The sequence below is a fragment of the Betta splendens genome, chromosome 19, assembly GCF_900634795.4.
Source record: "Betta splendens chromosome 19, fBetSpl5.4, whole genome shotgun sequence".
Taxonomy (NCBI): Eukaryota; Metazoa; Chordata; class Actinopteri; order Anabantiformes; family Osphronemidae; genus Betta; species Betta splendens.
The window spans coordinates 10,839,548-10,854,098 of NC_040898.2; the positions used below are offsets into that span (position 1 = coordinate 10,839,548).

A 14,551-nucleotide genomic window follows, 5' to 3' on the forward strand; every position below is an offset into this window, starting at 1 on the left:
AAAGAGAGAGACAGAGAGGGAGAGAGAGAGAGAGAGAGAGGGAGACAGAGAGAGAGAGCAAGAGAGAGAGCGAGAGAGACAGACAGACAGACAGACAGACAGACAGACAGACAGACAGACAGACAGACAGACAGAGAGAGACAGACAGACAGACAGACAGACAGACAGACAGACAGAGAGACAGACAGAGAGACAGAGAGGGAGAGAGAGAGAGAGAGAGAGAGAGAGAGACAGACAGACAGACAGACAGACAGACAGACAGAGAGGGAGAGAGAGAGAGAGAGAGAGAGAGAGACAGAGACAGAGACAGAGAGAGAGAGAGAGAGAGAGAGACAGAGAGGGAGAGAGAGAGAGAGAGAGACAGACAGACAGACAGACAGACAGACAGAGAGGGAGAGAGAGAGAGACAGAGAGAGAGCGAGAGGGAGAGAGAGAGAGACAGCGAGCGAGAGCGATAGACAGAGAGAGAGGAAGAGAGAGAGAGACAGAGAGAGAGACAGACAGACAGAGACAGAGAGAGAGGGTGAGAGAGAGAGACAGAGAGAGAGAGAGAGAGAGAGAGACAGACAGACAGACAGACAGACAGACAGACAGACAGACAGAGAGAGACAGGCACAGAGAGAGAGAGAGACAGAGAGCGAGAGAGAGAGACAGGCAGAGAGTTCAGATGTCACTGCATATGTGTAATGATCCTGAGTTGGACAGCTGGAGTCATGACACTATAAGAGTGTAATACATTGTGTGCGTGAGTGAATATACGAATGATTCAGTACATGGTGGGTGACTGACGTAAACATTACAGAGGCATAATTGGCCCCATTGGTAACTGTGATACTGCTATGAAACACTTCCCTCTATAACTAGAACAAACACTGGTCTTGGTAACGGAGTTCTTCCTTCCAGGATAACACGCGTGACGTCACACAGAAAGGATTCGAGTTTTTTAAATAAAGGCTGCATTAAAGGGAGTCTTGGAAACAGATTTAAATTATGACGGCAAATAAAACGTGTGAGCGTCATAACACAGCTAGACGCCACGGTCAACGTCATACTCGACAGACGTGACGCGGCTCTGACGTAACAAGTCGCCTCGGACCTCTGACTTAACTTTCGCTTTGCCAACTTTACCATCCGAGGAACAGAAACTGCGGACAAGGTAAATCTACCGCATTTACAGTATATGAAGACGACGTCCTCGGTCTTGTTGAACCAGTTAGCAGCCGAACTGTGTTTTGCGCTAGCTAACTTTAAAGCTAACGTCTATATCTCCTGACGCCACTTCGCCTTTATGCTAATTTACCTCAGCTAGCAGGTCCGGTTTGACTGAATCGGTAAACTGGTTGATAAACCAGATACTTCATTGTAAAGTATGCAAATATAAACTAACTATGTAGCTGTACAGCTGTAAACTGTTTAATTAATAACTGCAGTAAGTTCTCAAAGTACAGACGGACAATGATTGACGAGGAATAAGGAAGTGAAGCGAATGAATATAGCAGCTATTTGTAAAGACGCGTAATGTGTTTTGTTAACGAACTAAACGTGAAACTACATTAAACACTGCTGTGTCAGATGGCCGGAGAAGCTGCGGAGCCAACGGGACTTGGATACGAAGGAGACGGACCCGTGACGACGGACGAACCGGACGCGAAGCCGGACCGCAAAGGCAGATTTCTGCTGTTCGGAAGGTGACTTGCTTTTAAACGCGACCGCTTCATCTCCTGGGAAAAATGAGCTTGTTTGTCAAGTACTTGTATAAGTACTTATACAAAAGTACTTATGGTAAAGTACTTTAGCTGACTTAAAGTGTACACTAATGACTATACAGAAAAGCTATACATCTTCTGAAGGTTGGTCTGTTTTTTTATCCTCATTTAACCATTTTCTCTGCTCCATTGCACTTTATTACTGTTACGGGGAAACAGAGAGTTGTACTTTGAACAGTAGCTCGGAATGTTGGTCATACGACGAAGATGCCTTCAGTTCCTGCAGGCGTGGCTTTGATGTGTAATCACTTACTGGGCTTTCCAGCTAAAGAGAAACCAAACATACGGCATTATTAAAGAAAAAAGAGGCGCACCATTAATTTGAAGGACAAACTTAGTTTTGAGTAGCAATAATGTCCTGCATTGGAACAAGGAACGTGAGAACAGATTGATTGGTTGAATTATTCAGTTAGATGTTACAGGGTTTCTGGTTCAAAGGTCAAGGTGCCACTAAGTGTGACCGCGCAGGTGCGTTCTGTGTCGGTCAGCAGCGGAGCAGCGTGTTGCCCCCGTGTGACCTCAGCAGTGTGTGAATGGGCCTTTGGAAAGCACTGGCGTGGTGGCAGGGCTGCTGACTCAGGGGGCTCACAGTGCGCCGCCCCTGAACTCACCCGCCGGCCCAGTCGCGTCCCCATCCAGTGCAGAGAGCATGTCAGCGTCCTAGCACGGCCCAAATCAAGCTGCCACATCTGGAGAAACACACAGGCTCGGGGGGAGACAATACGAACGAGGCGGAAGCAACGCGTTTCAGATGCAGAGTGGCGTGGCGCTCAATGACGAACCCAGGTGAGACTCGCGCCTCGGCCTCGATTCCGCCTCCGTCCTGCGGCGTGCCCAGCCTCGCGGCCAAACGGAGGTGCGGCTCTTTGGTTGCCGGGTAAAGCATGGCGGCGCCGTTTGGAGGTGGGGAGGGGTGGCTCAAAAAGTACCGGATCACATGTTTGTTAGAATATGGCTGGCCTGCATGTGCATGACACTGTTGGAGCGCATTGCGGTGTATTGTTCCTCTGCTCGAGTGACCTGATGACTAGGCTCTTCTCGAACAAGCCCGGATTTTGTGAGCATCCAGTATTGGTTTCAATCTGGATGGATCTTTCAAAGAATGGAAAAATGACAGATCTTTGCGGACCACTCGTGGAAGATTTTCTCTCGCTTAGTCTGAATTGATGTAGCTATAGTAGGATTATGTAATATTTGCAGCAGCCCCAAAATTCTTTAAATTCTTTTTCAACCTAACCATGGATTATTGTGAGCAAATGCGGCCACAACATTGACGCCTCATTGAAAATGTTTGCAGTTTTTGGCTTCTGAGTAAGTGGTGCCGAGGGTTTTCAGCTTGTATTCCTTTCATTGGATGTCTTCACATTTCCTTATGTTGATGTTGTGTAAGCTTAACCTTGTCCTTTTTTCTAAAAGGTAATTTATAGTAATGTGAGATTTTATTTGCACTTTTGAGATAAAATACTGTCACGCAACAGGTCCTGTTAATTCCTACATTAATTTGAGCATGAAGATGTTGAAGATCCTTGTTTTATATATTTCCTGTTTAACATTTTGTGATCTGATTTGATTGTTAGTAAGAAGAATAAGGATGGCCAGACGAGGGAGCAGGAACACTCTTCTGAAAGCCATTACAGAATCGTTTCACCAACATTCCAGTATACGATGAGCCACAAGCGAGTGGGCAAGTGCATCATCATCAACAACAAAAACTTTGATGAAAAGACAGGTATAGCAAATATCCTACCAGCACATTGCATCTACTTCTGTTTGCTTCAGAATAATTACTCAAAGACTGACTATTGCCTTGACAGGAATGAATGTACGCAATGGCACGGACCGAGATGCGGGTGAACTGTTCCAGTGCTTCAAGAACTTGGGCTTCGACGTCTTCATCTACAACGATCAGACATGTGAGAAGATGGAGCGTCTTCTCAAAGAAGGTAAGAAACAATGGCATTTTTAACGCCTTCCTTTTTTTTCTTTTGAACATATTAAACTACTTAACCTTGAATATGTCAAGTAGCAGGTCAGTTGTTAGTATTACTTACTTAGATCTACTATTGCTGAATGGAATGGTGGCCAAGTGTTAAAATGATATAATGTTATTGTGCCATGTTTCCTTGTTTAAGTGATAGCATCCTCAGGTCTTAACTGCAACACTCAAAATCCACTGTAGTTACAGGCAGCATTAAAATGTGTGACGTAATGTCCCGGGAGGATAGATATGCTTTTGCTCTGCTTAGCCACCAGGTGGTGCCATTGTAAAATTAATGACATTAAAACCAGCGCAAGTGTGCCTCTAGCCTGAAATTATAAAGACTTCAGAAGCTGTAACACCACAGTCAAACGTCTGTTTAGTAGAATCTGTAAGTGGGATCTAACGGCTGCAGCAGCCTAGTCTGTCTTCTACTTACTTTACTCCACTGCATACCTTTGCTGAAAACAATAAGACGCCATGGTAATATTTAGCTTAATATTTAGCCCTATAGGATAAAACTACGGGTAGCTGAATTTGTCTTACTGTAAACTTTTAGTTCTGTCACACAGACAGAACACGCTGAAAATTATTGGCTGTATTTAAATAACATTATTATGTACAAGTCATCTTAATTATTTTATTAGCATAAATAGCTTCAAAGTTGTTTTTTATTAAACAAATGTAAACGTAAAAAGTGAATGAAGCAGTGTTCAATGAGATCAGACGGTGCAGAGTGTGTCCACATTGATGTGAAGAAGTTTAATGAGGCCAGTGCTGAGCTAAGAGTTGTCTGTGTGTGTGTGTGTGTGTGGCTCAGCCTCAGAGGAAGACCACAGCGACAGCTCGTGTTTCGCCTGTATCCTCCTAAGCCATGGTGAGGAGGGCATGATCTACGGCACAGACGGCGCCATGCCCATAAAGACCATGACCTCACTATTCAGAGGGGACATGTGCAAAAGCTTAGTTGGGAAGCCAAAGCTCTTCTTCATCCAGGTACGCAGCTCTGAGGTATATCATCAAATATATCATTAATGGTAGTGGTGTAAAATTAGACATATATTAGGAGTGTTTAACATACAGTAAAGTTAAGCATTAACCTAGAGATTTGTGTCACCTTGAGTATGTTTAACCTAAATGCTCAACTTAGGGGTTAAATAAATATTTGTTGCCCACAGACAGATCATAGATGTGGTGTAAAAATGTGCCCCTCCTGGCTTTTACAAAGTCAATTTTTAATTGCTTCACCAGGTCATCGTTGAGCAAGCTACTCAGGATCACAATGAAATGTCATTTCATTTACTTCACCAGGCTTGTCGGGGTTCCGAATTCGATGACGGTATACAGACAGATTCGGGTCCGCCAAGTGACACGCTGGAGACCGACGCTAATCCAAGACATAAAATCCCTGTAGAAGCGGATTTCCTCTTTGCCTACTCCACTGTGCCAGGTACGCTTCTAGTTCACAGTCAGACCAACCGATCAGGCCTGTAAGAATAAGAATGGGTTAAATGCACCGTCAGCAGAGCGAACACAGTTTTAGTGGTGACTCGTGTTGTGTTTCCAGGCTACTACTCCTGGAGGAATCCTGGACGCGGCTCCTGGTTTGTCCAGGCTCTCTGCAACGTCCTCAAGGAGTTTGGCAAGCAGCTGGAGATCATGCAGATCCTGACGCGCGTCAACTACATGGTGGCCACCAGCTTCGAGTCCTGGTCCGAAGACCCACGCTTCAGTGAGAAGAAGCAGATTCCCTGCGTGGTCTCGATGCTGACCAAAGAACTGTACTTCCACTGACCGTACTGTACGACGCCACAGACCGACTGACCGACTGATCAACTTACTGACTGTTTCAGCTGCTAAGGCTAAGTGGTCAGAGCATTCAGGGATGATTCAGGCTCAGCAGGACGCTGCACATTTACATTTGAATGTGTCTGGAAACGTACACTCCACGAGGAGCGAGAAACGTTTTACAGTGACGCGTCACGTCATGTGTCGGCGGCGAACATTCTTCCTCTTCTTCAGTTCATAACATTACATTTGATGGGATCTTTGTTAACAGGCATTGTGAAATATCCATGTTTTTCTGCCAGCCCAAAGAATATGCAGCCAGTTTTTTTCTGAATATGTACGTCTGCATTTTCCAAGGTTAGCATCAGATATCAAGAAACACCGATTGATAAGGGCATGTACAGTAAAGACGGGCAGAGGGGGATTTATAACCGGTCCAATTCAGTCCAGTCTGTTTACTGTAGATTTGGTAAACATTGCACAGAATTTTTCTAGTAAACTTGGTGAGAGTTGAATGTTTTAAAACTTGTATTAGAAAATGCATTAGTTTTGTCCCATTAGAGAAAACGTTTACAAACCCCTGGGTTGCCATAATAGAAATATTACAATAATAATAGAGAATACTTTTACAAACCTGGTTGAATGAATTGTTGAGGCAAAAAAAGAAAATCTGATCAGATCACTTTCAGATATGTGTTTTTTGTCTGTAGAGAAAGAGACAAAAGACAAAGACAACACTGAGCAGACACACGTCATACTGCTCTCAGTCAAAGCTTAGAGTCTTTGTGTCCCTGGAACGTTTACGATCGTAGCAGCACGCTGGCATCCTCAGGTTCCTTAATGTCCCAGACAGTGGGTAAATGTCATGTTAAACCAATTCCGTGTGTATTATTAGGAAGCTGTGATCTTTTGCTGTGTATTGATTAGTTAAATGTCGAGTGCGGTATACAGTATAGTCCACCCCAATAAAACACAATGCTGAAGATTGGTGGCAATTAAAAGTGGAAGAGGTGAAGCAAATATGATCAAATAATCAGTTTATCGTCATTCTCTTCACAATGCAGGATCGTTCCCTCCTCAGGGAATGTAGGCATGTCTAAAATGTGTCATACAGATATACCGGGGTCCAAAGCACGAATGCCTCATGATTTCACTGTATATTAGTGTTGTACATTGCCACAGACACTACACTAAAGGAAACAGTCTGACGAGTTTCATTTTAAAACACGTTCTGTCAGCGTCTGTCACACGCAGAGGCAGCTATTACTGGTGTCTGGCCACACGCACCATCCATGTGTCTGCAGTACATTATCCCCAGCATTTTAGGGTCAAGGTTCAGCAAATGCTTTCATTTATCTTTATGATATTCATACTTTTATGTTTTCATTGGTCATATTTGAGTTATTTTAACAATATTTAATATGCACATACAGTACGTGTGACTGAAACCTTTGTGCAATACAAGACACAACTCCTAAACCTTCTGGATCTGATCAGTGATGTGCTGAAAGGAGTGTTCACTCCTCTTGTTTTGAAATTGAACTGAATTAACTGAATTTGTTTTTTTTATTTCAAGAAATACATTTTTAATGCTTTCCAGTGCTGTTGTTCTCAGGAAAATATTTGAAAGGATTTGGATAATATAATAAATGAATGAGCAGATTTGGCCCAGTTTTCATAAATTGGTGGCACAACCTTGTTTAAATTTCAAGACGGAGAAATGCTGCTGTAAAAATCTCATCAATAAATATGAAGAATTCATCTGGCACCGAATTGCCCTTTCTCTTGCACCTTTTGACACCAGGAAGATGCTTAACACATTATTCTAAATATACTGAAATCTGATGCTGTGTCACCGGTTAAGAATGTTGGACCTTGCCGGAAACCAGAGCCGATGGGAAAGCCCTGCAGATGTTGGGTGACTTCCATGCACCAGACAGACCGCATGCCTCGTCTCAATCAGCACGCTTCTTCACTGCACGTGTGTGTGAGACTGGGTGAATCCCAGCTCCCGTTCTGGTGCTCCTTCTTCTGTGGAAGAAGCGGAGCAGAGAGTGGGAGCGGCAGACTGCTGGGATTGGCTTAGCTCATGACGCTTCAGGAGCAACAGTACAGATGATGGTTAGAGCCATGATCCCCCCATGTTCGTAAATAAGAATGGATGGCATGTCCTACTTTACCTTTGACACACTACAGTTACGAGCAGAACTCATTCAGCTGTCAGTCACTTCATAATCACCTACTTATGGGAAATAACACATCATTTACAAGTGTTACTAATCCCAGAAAATCCCTTTGAACTGCAATCAGAATAATTTTAATAAACATTTCATTTTCTTTGAATGTGTTGTTCAAGATGTGAGCTTTTCAATACTTCAACCCCCTAAATAGCATGTTTATTTTTAGTAATTGTGGAAATGGCAACGCGTGGGTGGCTTTGAATTCTCCCTTTTGTGAAAAATGACTGGCTGGTATGTTAAGCTACTGTAGTGATGTTTGCCAATCTGTTCTAATGTTTCTGAGTGAGGAGGCAGTCGATCAAGTCAGAGTCTGAAAGGCTCAGTTCAGAGAAAGAAGGACGGCTCTCGTTAAGTTAGAATTTGGATTCAAGGTCGTCTCACTAGTATTTCATCACTGATCTTAACCCTGATTTGAAAAGAGCTAGAGACTGATGTTCAAACAGATTTGGTCTATTCTGGGCTGCAGTCTATTAATAGACGGTTGAACACCAACACCAACAATGATGGAGGAATCAGCACTACTGAACCCATAAACACGTCCATGACTGCTCGCTCGTCTGATTATGGCTCATATCCCATCTGAGCCTACAGCAAGTATATCAGAGGGAAATGGTCCTTTAAGATCGACAACACACCGCGCAGATGTGGAAAGCCACTGAAGCGTGGAACCAGAAATTCCAGTTGTCGTTATAAATATTTTGCCGCTTACTGAAAGAAGGTGGACTTCCTCCTACAGCCACACATTCAGTGCAACGTTGAGGAGAGCGGAGCTGCTCCACAGGTAGGTCTCGACACACAGTGTTATGTTGTTATGGAGGTTATTTAATCATTCTCTGAAGTTAAAAATTTCATGTGTGTCCACACTGGCTTTGTCTTATAACTCATTACAGTGTAAAGTTTTTAAAACTGTATTGACATGTTTTTTTATGTGTAAGTTTCTTATCTTCACCTATCTTAAAAGCCACTTTCCCACCTTACCTGTATCTCCTGCGCTTTTTTTCATAGAGTCACCCGTCTATTTTTAGACCCTCCATTGTTGATCTCTAAGGTCAACTATTTCCCCACAGATATTTCAACAACATCTGAAGACGCAGAAGCTGACAGATTGCTGTTATTTTACCGTAGGTGTGGTGCCACAATGCAGAAGAGCTCAAAGAACGCAGGTAGAGTCACCTTCAACTGGCTGATGTTCGATTTAGGTGGCTGGGCTTTAGTCTGTTGTTGTCCCTGAGCTTTAGCTCCTTGTTTCTCTTAGTAGTATTCTACAAACTAGCTGGAGCCGAGACGGAGATAAGATCGGGGTATCTGTTCAAGTCTCCTCCCTCCAAAAGGATGAAGGCAGAGGTGACTGACTGCTGCTCTGGATGCAAAACATCATCCAGTCATCTCATGCTCGTTTGTTAACACAATCCTGTCTCTCCTGCAGAAATCATGGAAGAAACGTTTCTTCGTCCTGTTCAAAATCAATGACCACCAGCATGAACTGAAGTACTTCAGGAGTGCAGACGACAGGGACAAGGCGTATGGAGAGATAGACTTGTCACAGTGTGTAGCCACAAACTCCACAGTTTCAGCCAGCGTTCGAATCTGAAGGCGTCTTTTCATATTGTAAGTCTGCGTGTTTTCATATTTTTTCCCTCTTAGGGTCTCGGTGATGTACGTGAGTCCTCAGCATCATCCTAAATGGGGTTTGGTCCAGAAGAGCTTCAAGTGCTCCCCAAACTGTGTGCTCTACATCGGGACCATAGAACGAGACTACTTCCTGGTTGGGGACACCAGGTCAGGCAGCTTCTGTAAAGCTCCTCAGACAACGTCAACATCTTTTACAAAACACATATTAAAAATTGATTGGTCATTGCAATAATATTTCTACATTGTACCTACATTGATCATAAAACCAAATTATAAGAGTCAAGGCTGAATTGGTTGAAATGTAATTGGCTCTAAATTGGTTGGAGGCACATGCAAGGTGGTAATTGAAGTAATTCAGGATTTCAGATAAGATGGAGGCCACAGCTACAGTAGATTGGCTCCGACCTCTGCATCCTACACAACACCTACTGCTTCTAGTTCAAACGTAATGATGTTCCTTCCTCCTCTTTAGCAACAATCAGTCAGCTGATAATAGCTTCCGCTCTACCTGCTCCAAATTGTCACTTTGCACTTCATATTCCATTTGGGAAATGAGGTTCAAATTAAATACAGTAGTCCTAATTTGTGAAGGCTAAATATATGTTTGTGTCTCTCTCTCTTTTGCGTAGTGATGAGATAGATGCCTGGTTCTCTGACCTGTTTGACGCGCAGCTATCCCGGCCGCATACAATGCACAATGTAGAGGTACATGTAGACTTCAGCTGGTTATGATTCAAATGTTATTGCCACTGTGTTCAGCAGTGATTGTTTATGTATTTGTTACTCTTAAAGGAACTGTCCAATGGACAGGAAGTAATTGAGGTAAATGTTATTACATACTCATAACCAAAGGCAGATATTTGGACATTATGGAGCAAATGTCTGTGTGTTCAGCTGAAGCCCTCAAGTCAAAACCCTCTTTCTGTTTCACCAGGTCATCACGAAGCCACTTCATAAAAAAAAGACTTCGGCGCCTCAGAAGGTTGGTGTGCAGTCATTCAACCAAATGCACGCATGCTGTCAATCAGACTTAATCCATGCGAACGCACTGGACGTAAACCTCAGCTTAACGCGTCATCCCATCACATTAACGCTGCTTTGTTTTATCAGCCACTGCGTAAGATACGCTCCATCTCGGACCCATGCACGAATGCTGAGGAAGGCGTCCGAGTACCAAAGGTGCAGCATCCTCCCCTACATTTAATGGAGAAGTGGTGTTGGTTTTATTAACGCGTGTACTGTTGACCGACAGAATGAAGCCATTTACAGAAGACGCGCATCGGAGCCTGTGAATCCAATCTACGACTATCCAAGACCTTTGTTAACAAAATCACTGGTAGGCCTGAAAGTACACACCTGAAACAGTCAATAAATTAGTCTGCATCATCTGCATCAGCAACGATTATGTATGATAGACTTGTATCAATCCAGCTAAAACTGTAGCTGTCTTTATTTTTCCCCAAATAAGACGATTGAGGAAAATGGGCCAAACGATGAGTCGATGTGAGTGTTAATGAATGTTTGCTAGACATTAACATTCTGTATTATTGCTTCTTGGTTTGTTCACTTGAATATGTCTTTTGTAGATATGAGACAATGTCGGAAATTAGAAGCAAACAGCTGGAACACGCAGGGTAAGTTCGCTTTACAGAACGTCTGAATGTTAAGACAATCTGTGTTAAGCGGTTGATTGTGCCGTGCGTTCCTGAAGGGAGGAGCTGACCAACGGCACCCTGACGAGGATCACCCCGGCCTTTGATAAAGCCAAAAGCCAAGTCTCCCAGATGCCCACGTGTGCGGAGGAAACGGAAGACAGGTGCATTTCAGAGCCACGTTCACGAACCCATTTGTTCTGAGGCACTAACCTGACCAGGTTCACATCTGCATCAGATTATCTGCTGAGCATCTTTCACTCATTTACTGTAAAATGCCCCAAGCTCTTTAGCCTTTATCTGTGCTGTGATAGCATCACCTGATCGGGCGATACAGCCTCGCTCACAGGGAGCTAATCTGCACCTGACCCAGGGTAACATGCTACATGCTAAGGTGCAAAAGGTGTCTTTTTTTTCTTGTTTTTGTTGCAGTTGACCTGCATATGTCAGAGCACTAGTGTGTTTTGAATATAGCCGGAAAGCATGGAGGAAGGGTGTGCATTATTGCTGGTGTGTCAGCTTCTAATTGTGGCGTCTCATTCAAAGTACAGCACAGTAATAAAAGCACACACTAATTGACATATTATATCATCTGACAACATGGAGAGTCAATTAAAGTATCAGGGCTTTGGCCTCTGTCCGCTTTGGGTGTGAAAATGCTACTTTGTGACTATGTAGCACCACTCAGGTGTTTTGACTGAGGCAGGTTTCAGCCAATCAGGTGAGAGCCTCCCGTTTACCGTTAATCCCCAGCACTCCCACATTTCCTCACCTCCCGTATGAAACTGTTTACTTTACTAATCGGCTCTACCTCACGCTGATGTCTGACTCCTTTCTAAGCGGTCGCCTGCTGTGACGCCACAGTTCATCTCTCATCTCTCTCCTACATTTGCCACATGGGTCAAAAGACTGATTTCTAATGTGTCTTATTTAAAATTCCCCTTGTGTCTCTGCATTAATTTGGGAATTTTCTCCCCATGAAGTTTTTTTAAATCTCGGAGACTTCTAGTCGTCCATCTGTTCCTACTTTTGGTTTCTGGCATAAACAACCCTGTTACAACATCCATCAACCGTTCTCTCGTTCTACCTTTGCTGCCCCAGATGCATAACAGTCTTTTGTTACATGTCGGCCAGATTTGGACTCGCTCACGAGTGGCTGAATGTGATTTGATGCTAAACAACCCTCTGCTCTTGACAGGGAAGAGAAAAACGCTTCAGACTACAGCAGCAGCTCCAGCGAGATCAGCTCCTTCTCAAATGAGAATCTGAGCTCCATCGACAGGTGAGACCCCAAACGGAGCGAGCGTTTGTCTTTGGGGCTGATTATCTAAGCCAGAAAGCACGTATACAGTTAACATCACTGCGTCCTTATCTGTGCCGTGCCAATCAAAAGGACAGAACCTCTTTGTAATGGTTGCGCAGAGAAAGACATCACCCCACTGACGGTGACTCAGCTAAAGAATGCCGACATGTTGCTGGACGGGTTCGAGTGGTTCCTGCACGTTCCCAAAAGCAGCTGCTGGTATAAAAATAGATGCAAGTCAGAAGAGTTTGCAGCTTCGGTTTAAACGACTTGTTCAAACATATCACGCTTTGCACTCTTGCATGTAAAATCACATATTATAACATACTATTGCTTCTTTTATTCACCTGTCAAGCCCTGACCCTTACGCCTCCGAGGAGAGAAATATTAAGGTGAAGGTGACGGATCTGAAACGGCACCTGGTGCTGAAAGATGTGAACCGGAAACTAAGGTGAGTCTGAAGATGTTAATGGTTAAAAACTATTAAAGTGCTGCTTGTTTTCTATAAGGTAAAAACTACAACATGTGTGAGGCACCTTCACTCCCACGTTCATTACTGCATGAGGAAACTTATTCAAACAAACCCATGTAATTTACCAACATGGGGATTAATAACTATAATTCGATAATGTAAACCTAGTCTATTATTAAAGTCACTAACTCAAGGTAAAAACAACCCAACTTCTATTTGATCTTATCTTCCAACAACTGATGAAATCTCCAAATTCTCAAAGCTGCACCCTACACAACAACAACACACGACCTTTAGGCTGTGAAGCTTATCAGGCATTAAACTACTATTGGCAAATAGTACAGGTATGACAGCGTGTGTGTGTGTGTGTGTGTGTGTGTGTTACAGTGTGAGCGGCTGGCTCTCCCTAAAGTCAGTCAATCTGTTCTACAAGGGCGATGAAATCTTGGGCGTGAATGATTTGAGAGTGAGCACCGAGGACGAGTTCAACATGTTCATCAACAAGTCCCTGAAGAGCGAGGTAAAGGCAGCGTACGCGCAGAAACGCCGGCGCTCAGACCCCGCGAGTTCTACACGCACGCATGCGTTTGTGTTCGCAGGTCAAGGTGAACGTCCGCCGTCCGGCTGTGCGCCCATCGCCGCTGTCTCCATCCAGTCCCTGCAGTGACTGAACCCTGACCGGGGCCTCGAACACCTGCCAGCGTGTCCAAAAGGATGTGATGCGTAAACAGTGACGAGCACATTTACCATCAGGGGATCGCGCTGCGTTCACTGTAGCTACAATGTCAGTTCTTGTCAATTGTCCGTAACAGGAAACGAGAGCGCTTCGTCTTACAGAAATATTTTTCCTCATGCCACATGTCTGATGCCAAAACAAAGGCTCTCGCTACACAAGTAAAGAGCATGACATCAAAACCAAAGCATGCGAATCAGTCGAACCAAGAACGAGTTGGATGCTCATAATGTGACTCCTGTAATGCACAGGAAGCAACATTATTTATTATTTTATAGCTAGTGTACAGTTTAAAGCCTATTTAAATGGAAAGGTACATTTTCTCTTCTCTGAGCAGTTTCATATTAAGTTGTGTTTATATTAACTTGATTTCTGCTGGTTTATCTTGATGCTGCGACAGCCTGTTTCGGCCGCACTTCTGGGAGAGACTTTCAAATTAATATGCAGACAGAATGGTGTTGTGCTTTAGGCCACGTTTCACCTATTTCTGTCTAATTTGAAAAAGACTCAGCTGCTCACAAAACTGAGAATGATATGCTGAAACGCAGTAGAAAATAATTTTAATGCTTTCTACGCGGAGCATCGTGACCGGCGCCGCTCCCGGGTCACTGGGGGCACGTCCTGGTGGCCTAATGTGCCGCACAATCATCCGGGTTTGATTCTAATAGAGACGTTGAACAGGCGAGGTGTAAATGTGATGTTCAAGCTGCTAAATTGTAAATACATTCTGTGATAAATGATGATTTTATTTAAGAGGGTGAAGCAGCTGCAGGTTGCTCGTCAAGATAGTGAATCTGAATTATTTGTGAAATGAGAATAAATATTGTAATTTTTGGATTTCTGTTTTATTTTTTTACTACAGAGTTTGTTGTTGTCCAACCTAAAGCCACAGAAACTAATTATGCAGCATGGGGACCTCGTTCAACAGGTACAGGGACAAAGTATGACAACCTGAAAAGCTAGTTTCTTATTTCTCCTTAAAATATG

General features: G+C 43.6%; 2 protein-coding genes across 10 annotated transcripts; both read left to right on the top strand.

The window, feature by feature from the left end:
• Nucleotides 1-962: 962 nt before the first annotated feature.
• casp7 (caspase 7, apoptosis-related cysteine peptidase) lies at nucleotides 963-7,293 on the top strand. 3 transcript variants are annotated; one of them, XM_029135215.3, is made up of 7 exons: nucleotides 963-1,156; nucleotides 1,573-1,688; nucleotides 3,344-3,495; nucleotides 3,581-3,709; nucleotides 4,565-4,755; nucleotides 5,056-5,194; nucleotides 5,312-7,293. In XM_029135215.3, exons 2-7 carry the CDS (start codon nucleotides 1,573-1,575, stop codon nucleotides 5,536-5,538), a joined length of 954 nt encoding a protein of 317 aa, XP_028991048.1. In that variant the 5' UTR covers nucleotides 963-1,156; the 3' UTR covers nucleotides 5,539-7,293. The 3 variants fall into 3 exon arrangements, with proteins under 3 accessions (XP_028991048.1, XP_028991049.1, XP_040924538.1); XM_029135216.3 differs by having other exon boundaries at nucleotides 974-1,156; nucleotides 4,565-4,740; XM_041068604.2 differs by lacking the exons at nucleotides 963-1,156; nucleotides 1,573-1,688 and adding an exon at nucleotides 1,755-2,552.
• A 1,153-nt stretch (nucleotides 7,294-8,446) lies between these two features.
• Nucleotides 8,447-14,401, top strand: LOC114846305 (pleckstrin homology domain-containing family S member 1-like). Of its 7 annotated transcripts, none has more exons than XM_029135148.3 (17): nucleotides 8,447-8,553; nucleotides 8,778-8,935; nucleotides 9,028-9,116; nucleotides 9,199-9,317; nucleotides 9,417-9,551; nucleotides 10,034-10,109; nucleotides 10,197-10,226; nucleotides 10,339-10,386; nucleotides 10,515-10,583; nucleotides 10,657-10,740; nucleotides 10,873-10,907; nucleotides 10,991-11,038; nucleotides 11,116-11,220; nucleotides 12,255-12,338; nucleotides 12,715-12,810; nucleotides 13,219-13,351; nucleotides 13,431-14,401. In XM_029135148.3, the coding sequence occupies exons 2-17, from the start codon at nucleotides 8,911-8,913 to the stop codon at nucleotides 13,500-13,502; spliced, it is 1,248 nt and encodes a 415-aa protein (XP_028990981.1). In that variant the 5' UTR covers nucleotides 8,447-8,553; nucleotides 8,778-8,910; the 3' UTR covers nucleotides 13,503-14,401. The 7 variants fall into 7 exon arrangements, with proteins under 7 accessions (XP_028990981.1, XP_028990984.1, XP_028990987.1 ...); XM_029135151.3 differs by having other exon boundaries at nucleotides 9,031-9,116; XM_029135149.2 differs by having other exon boundaries at nucleotides 8,450-8,553; nucleotides 8,840-8,935.
• Nucleotides 14,402-14,551: the final 150 nt, after the last annotated feature.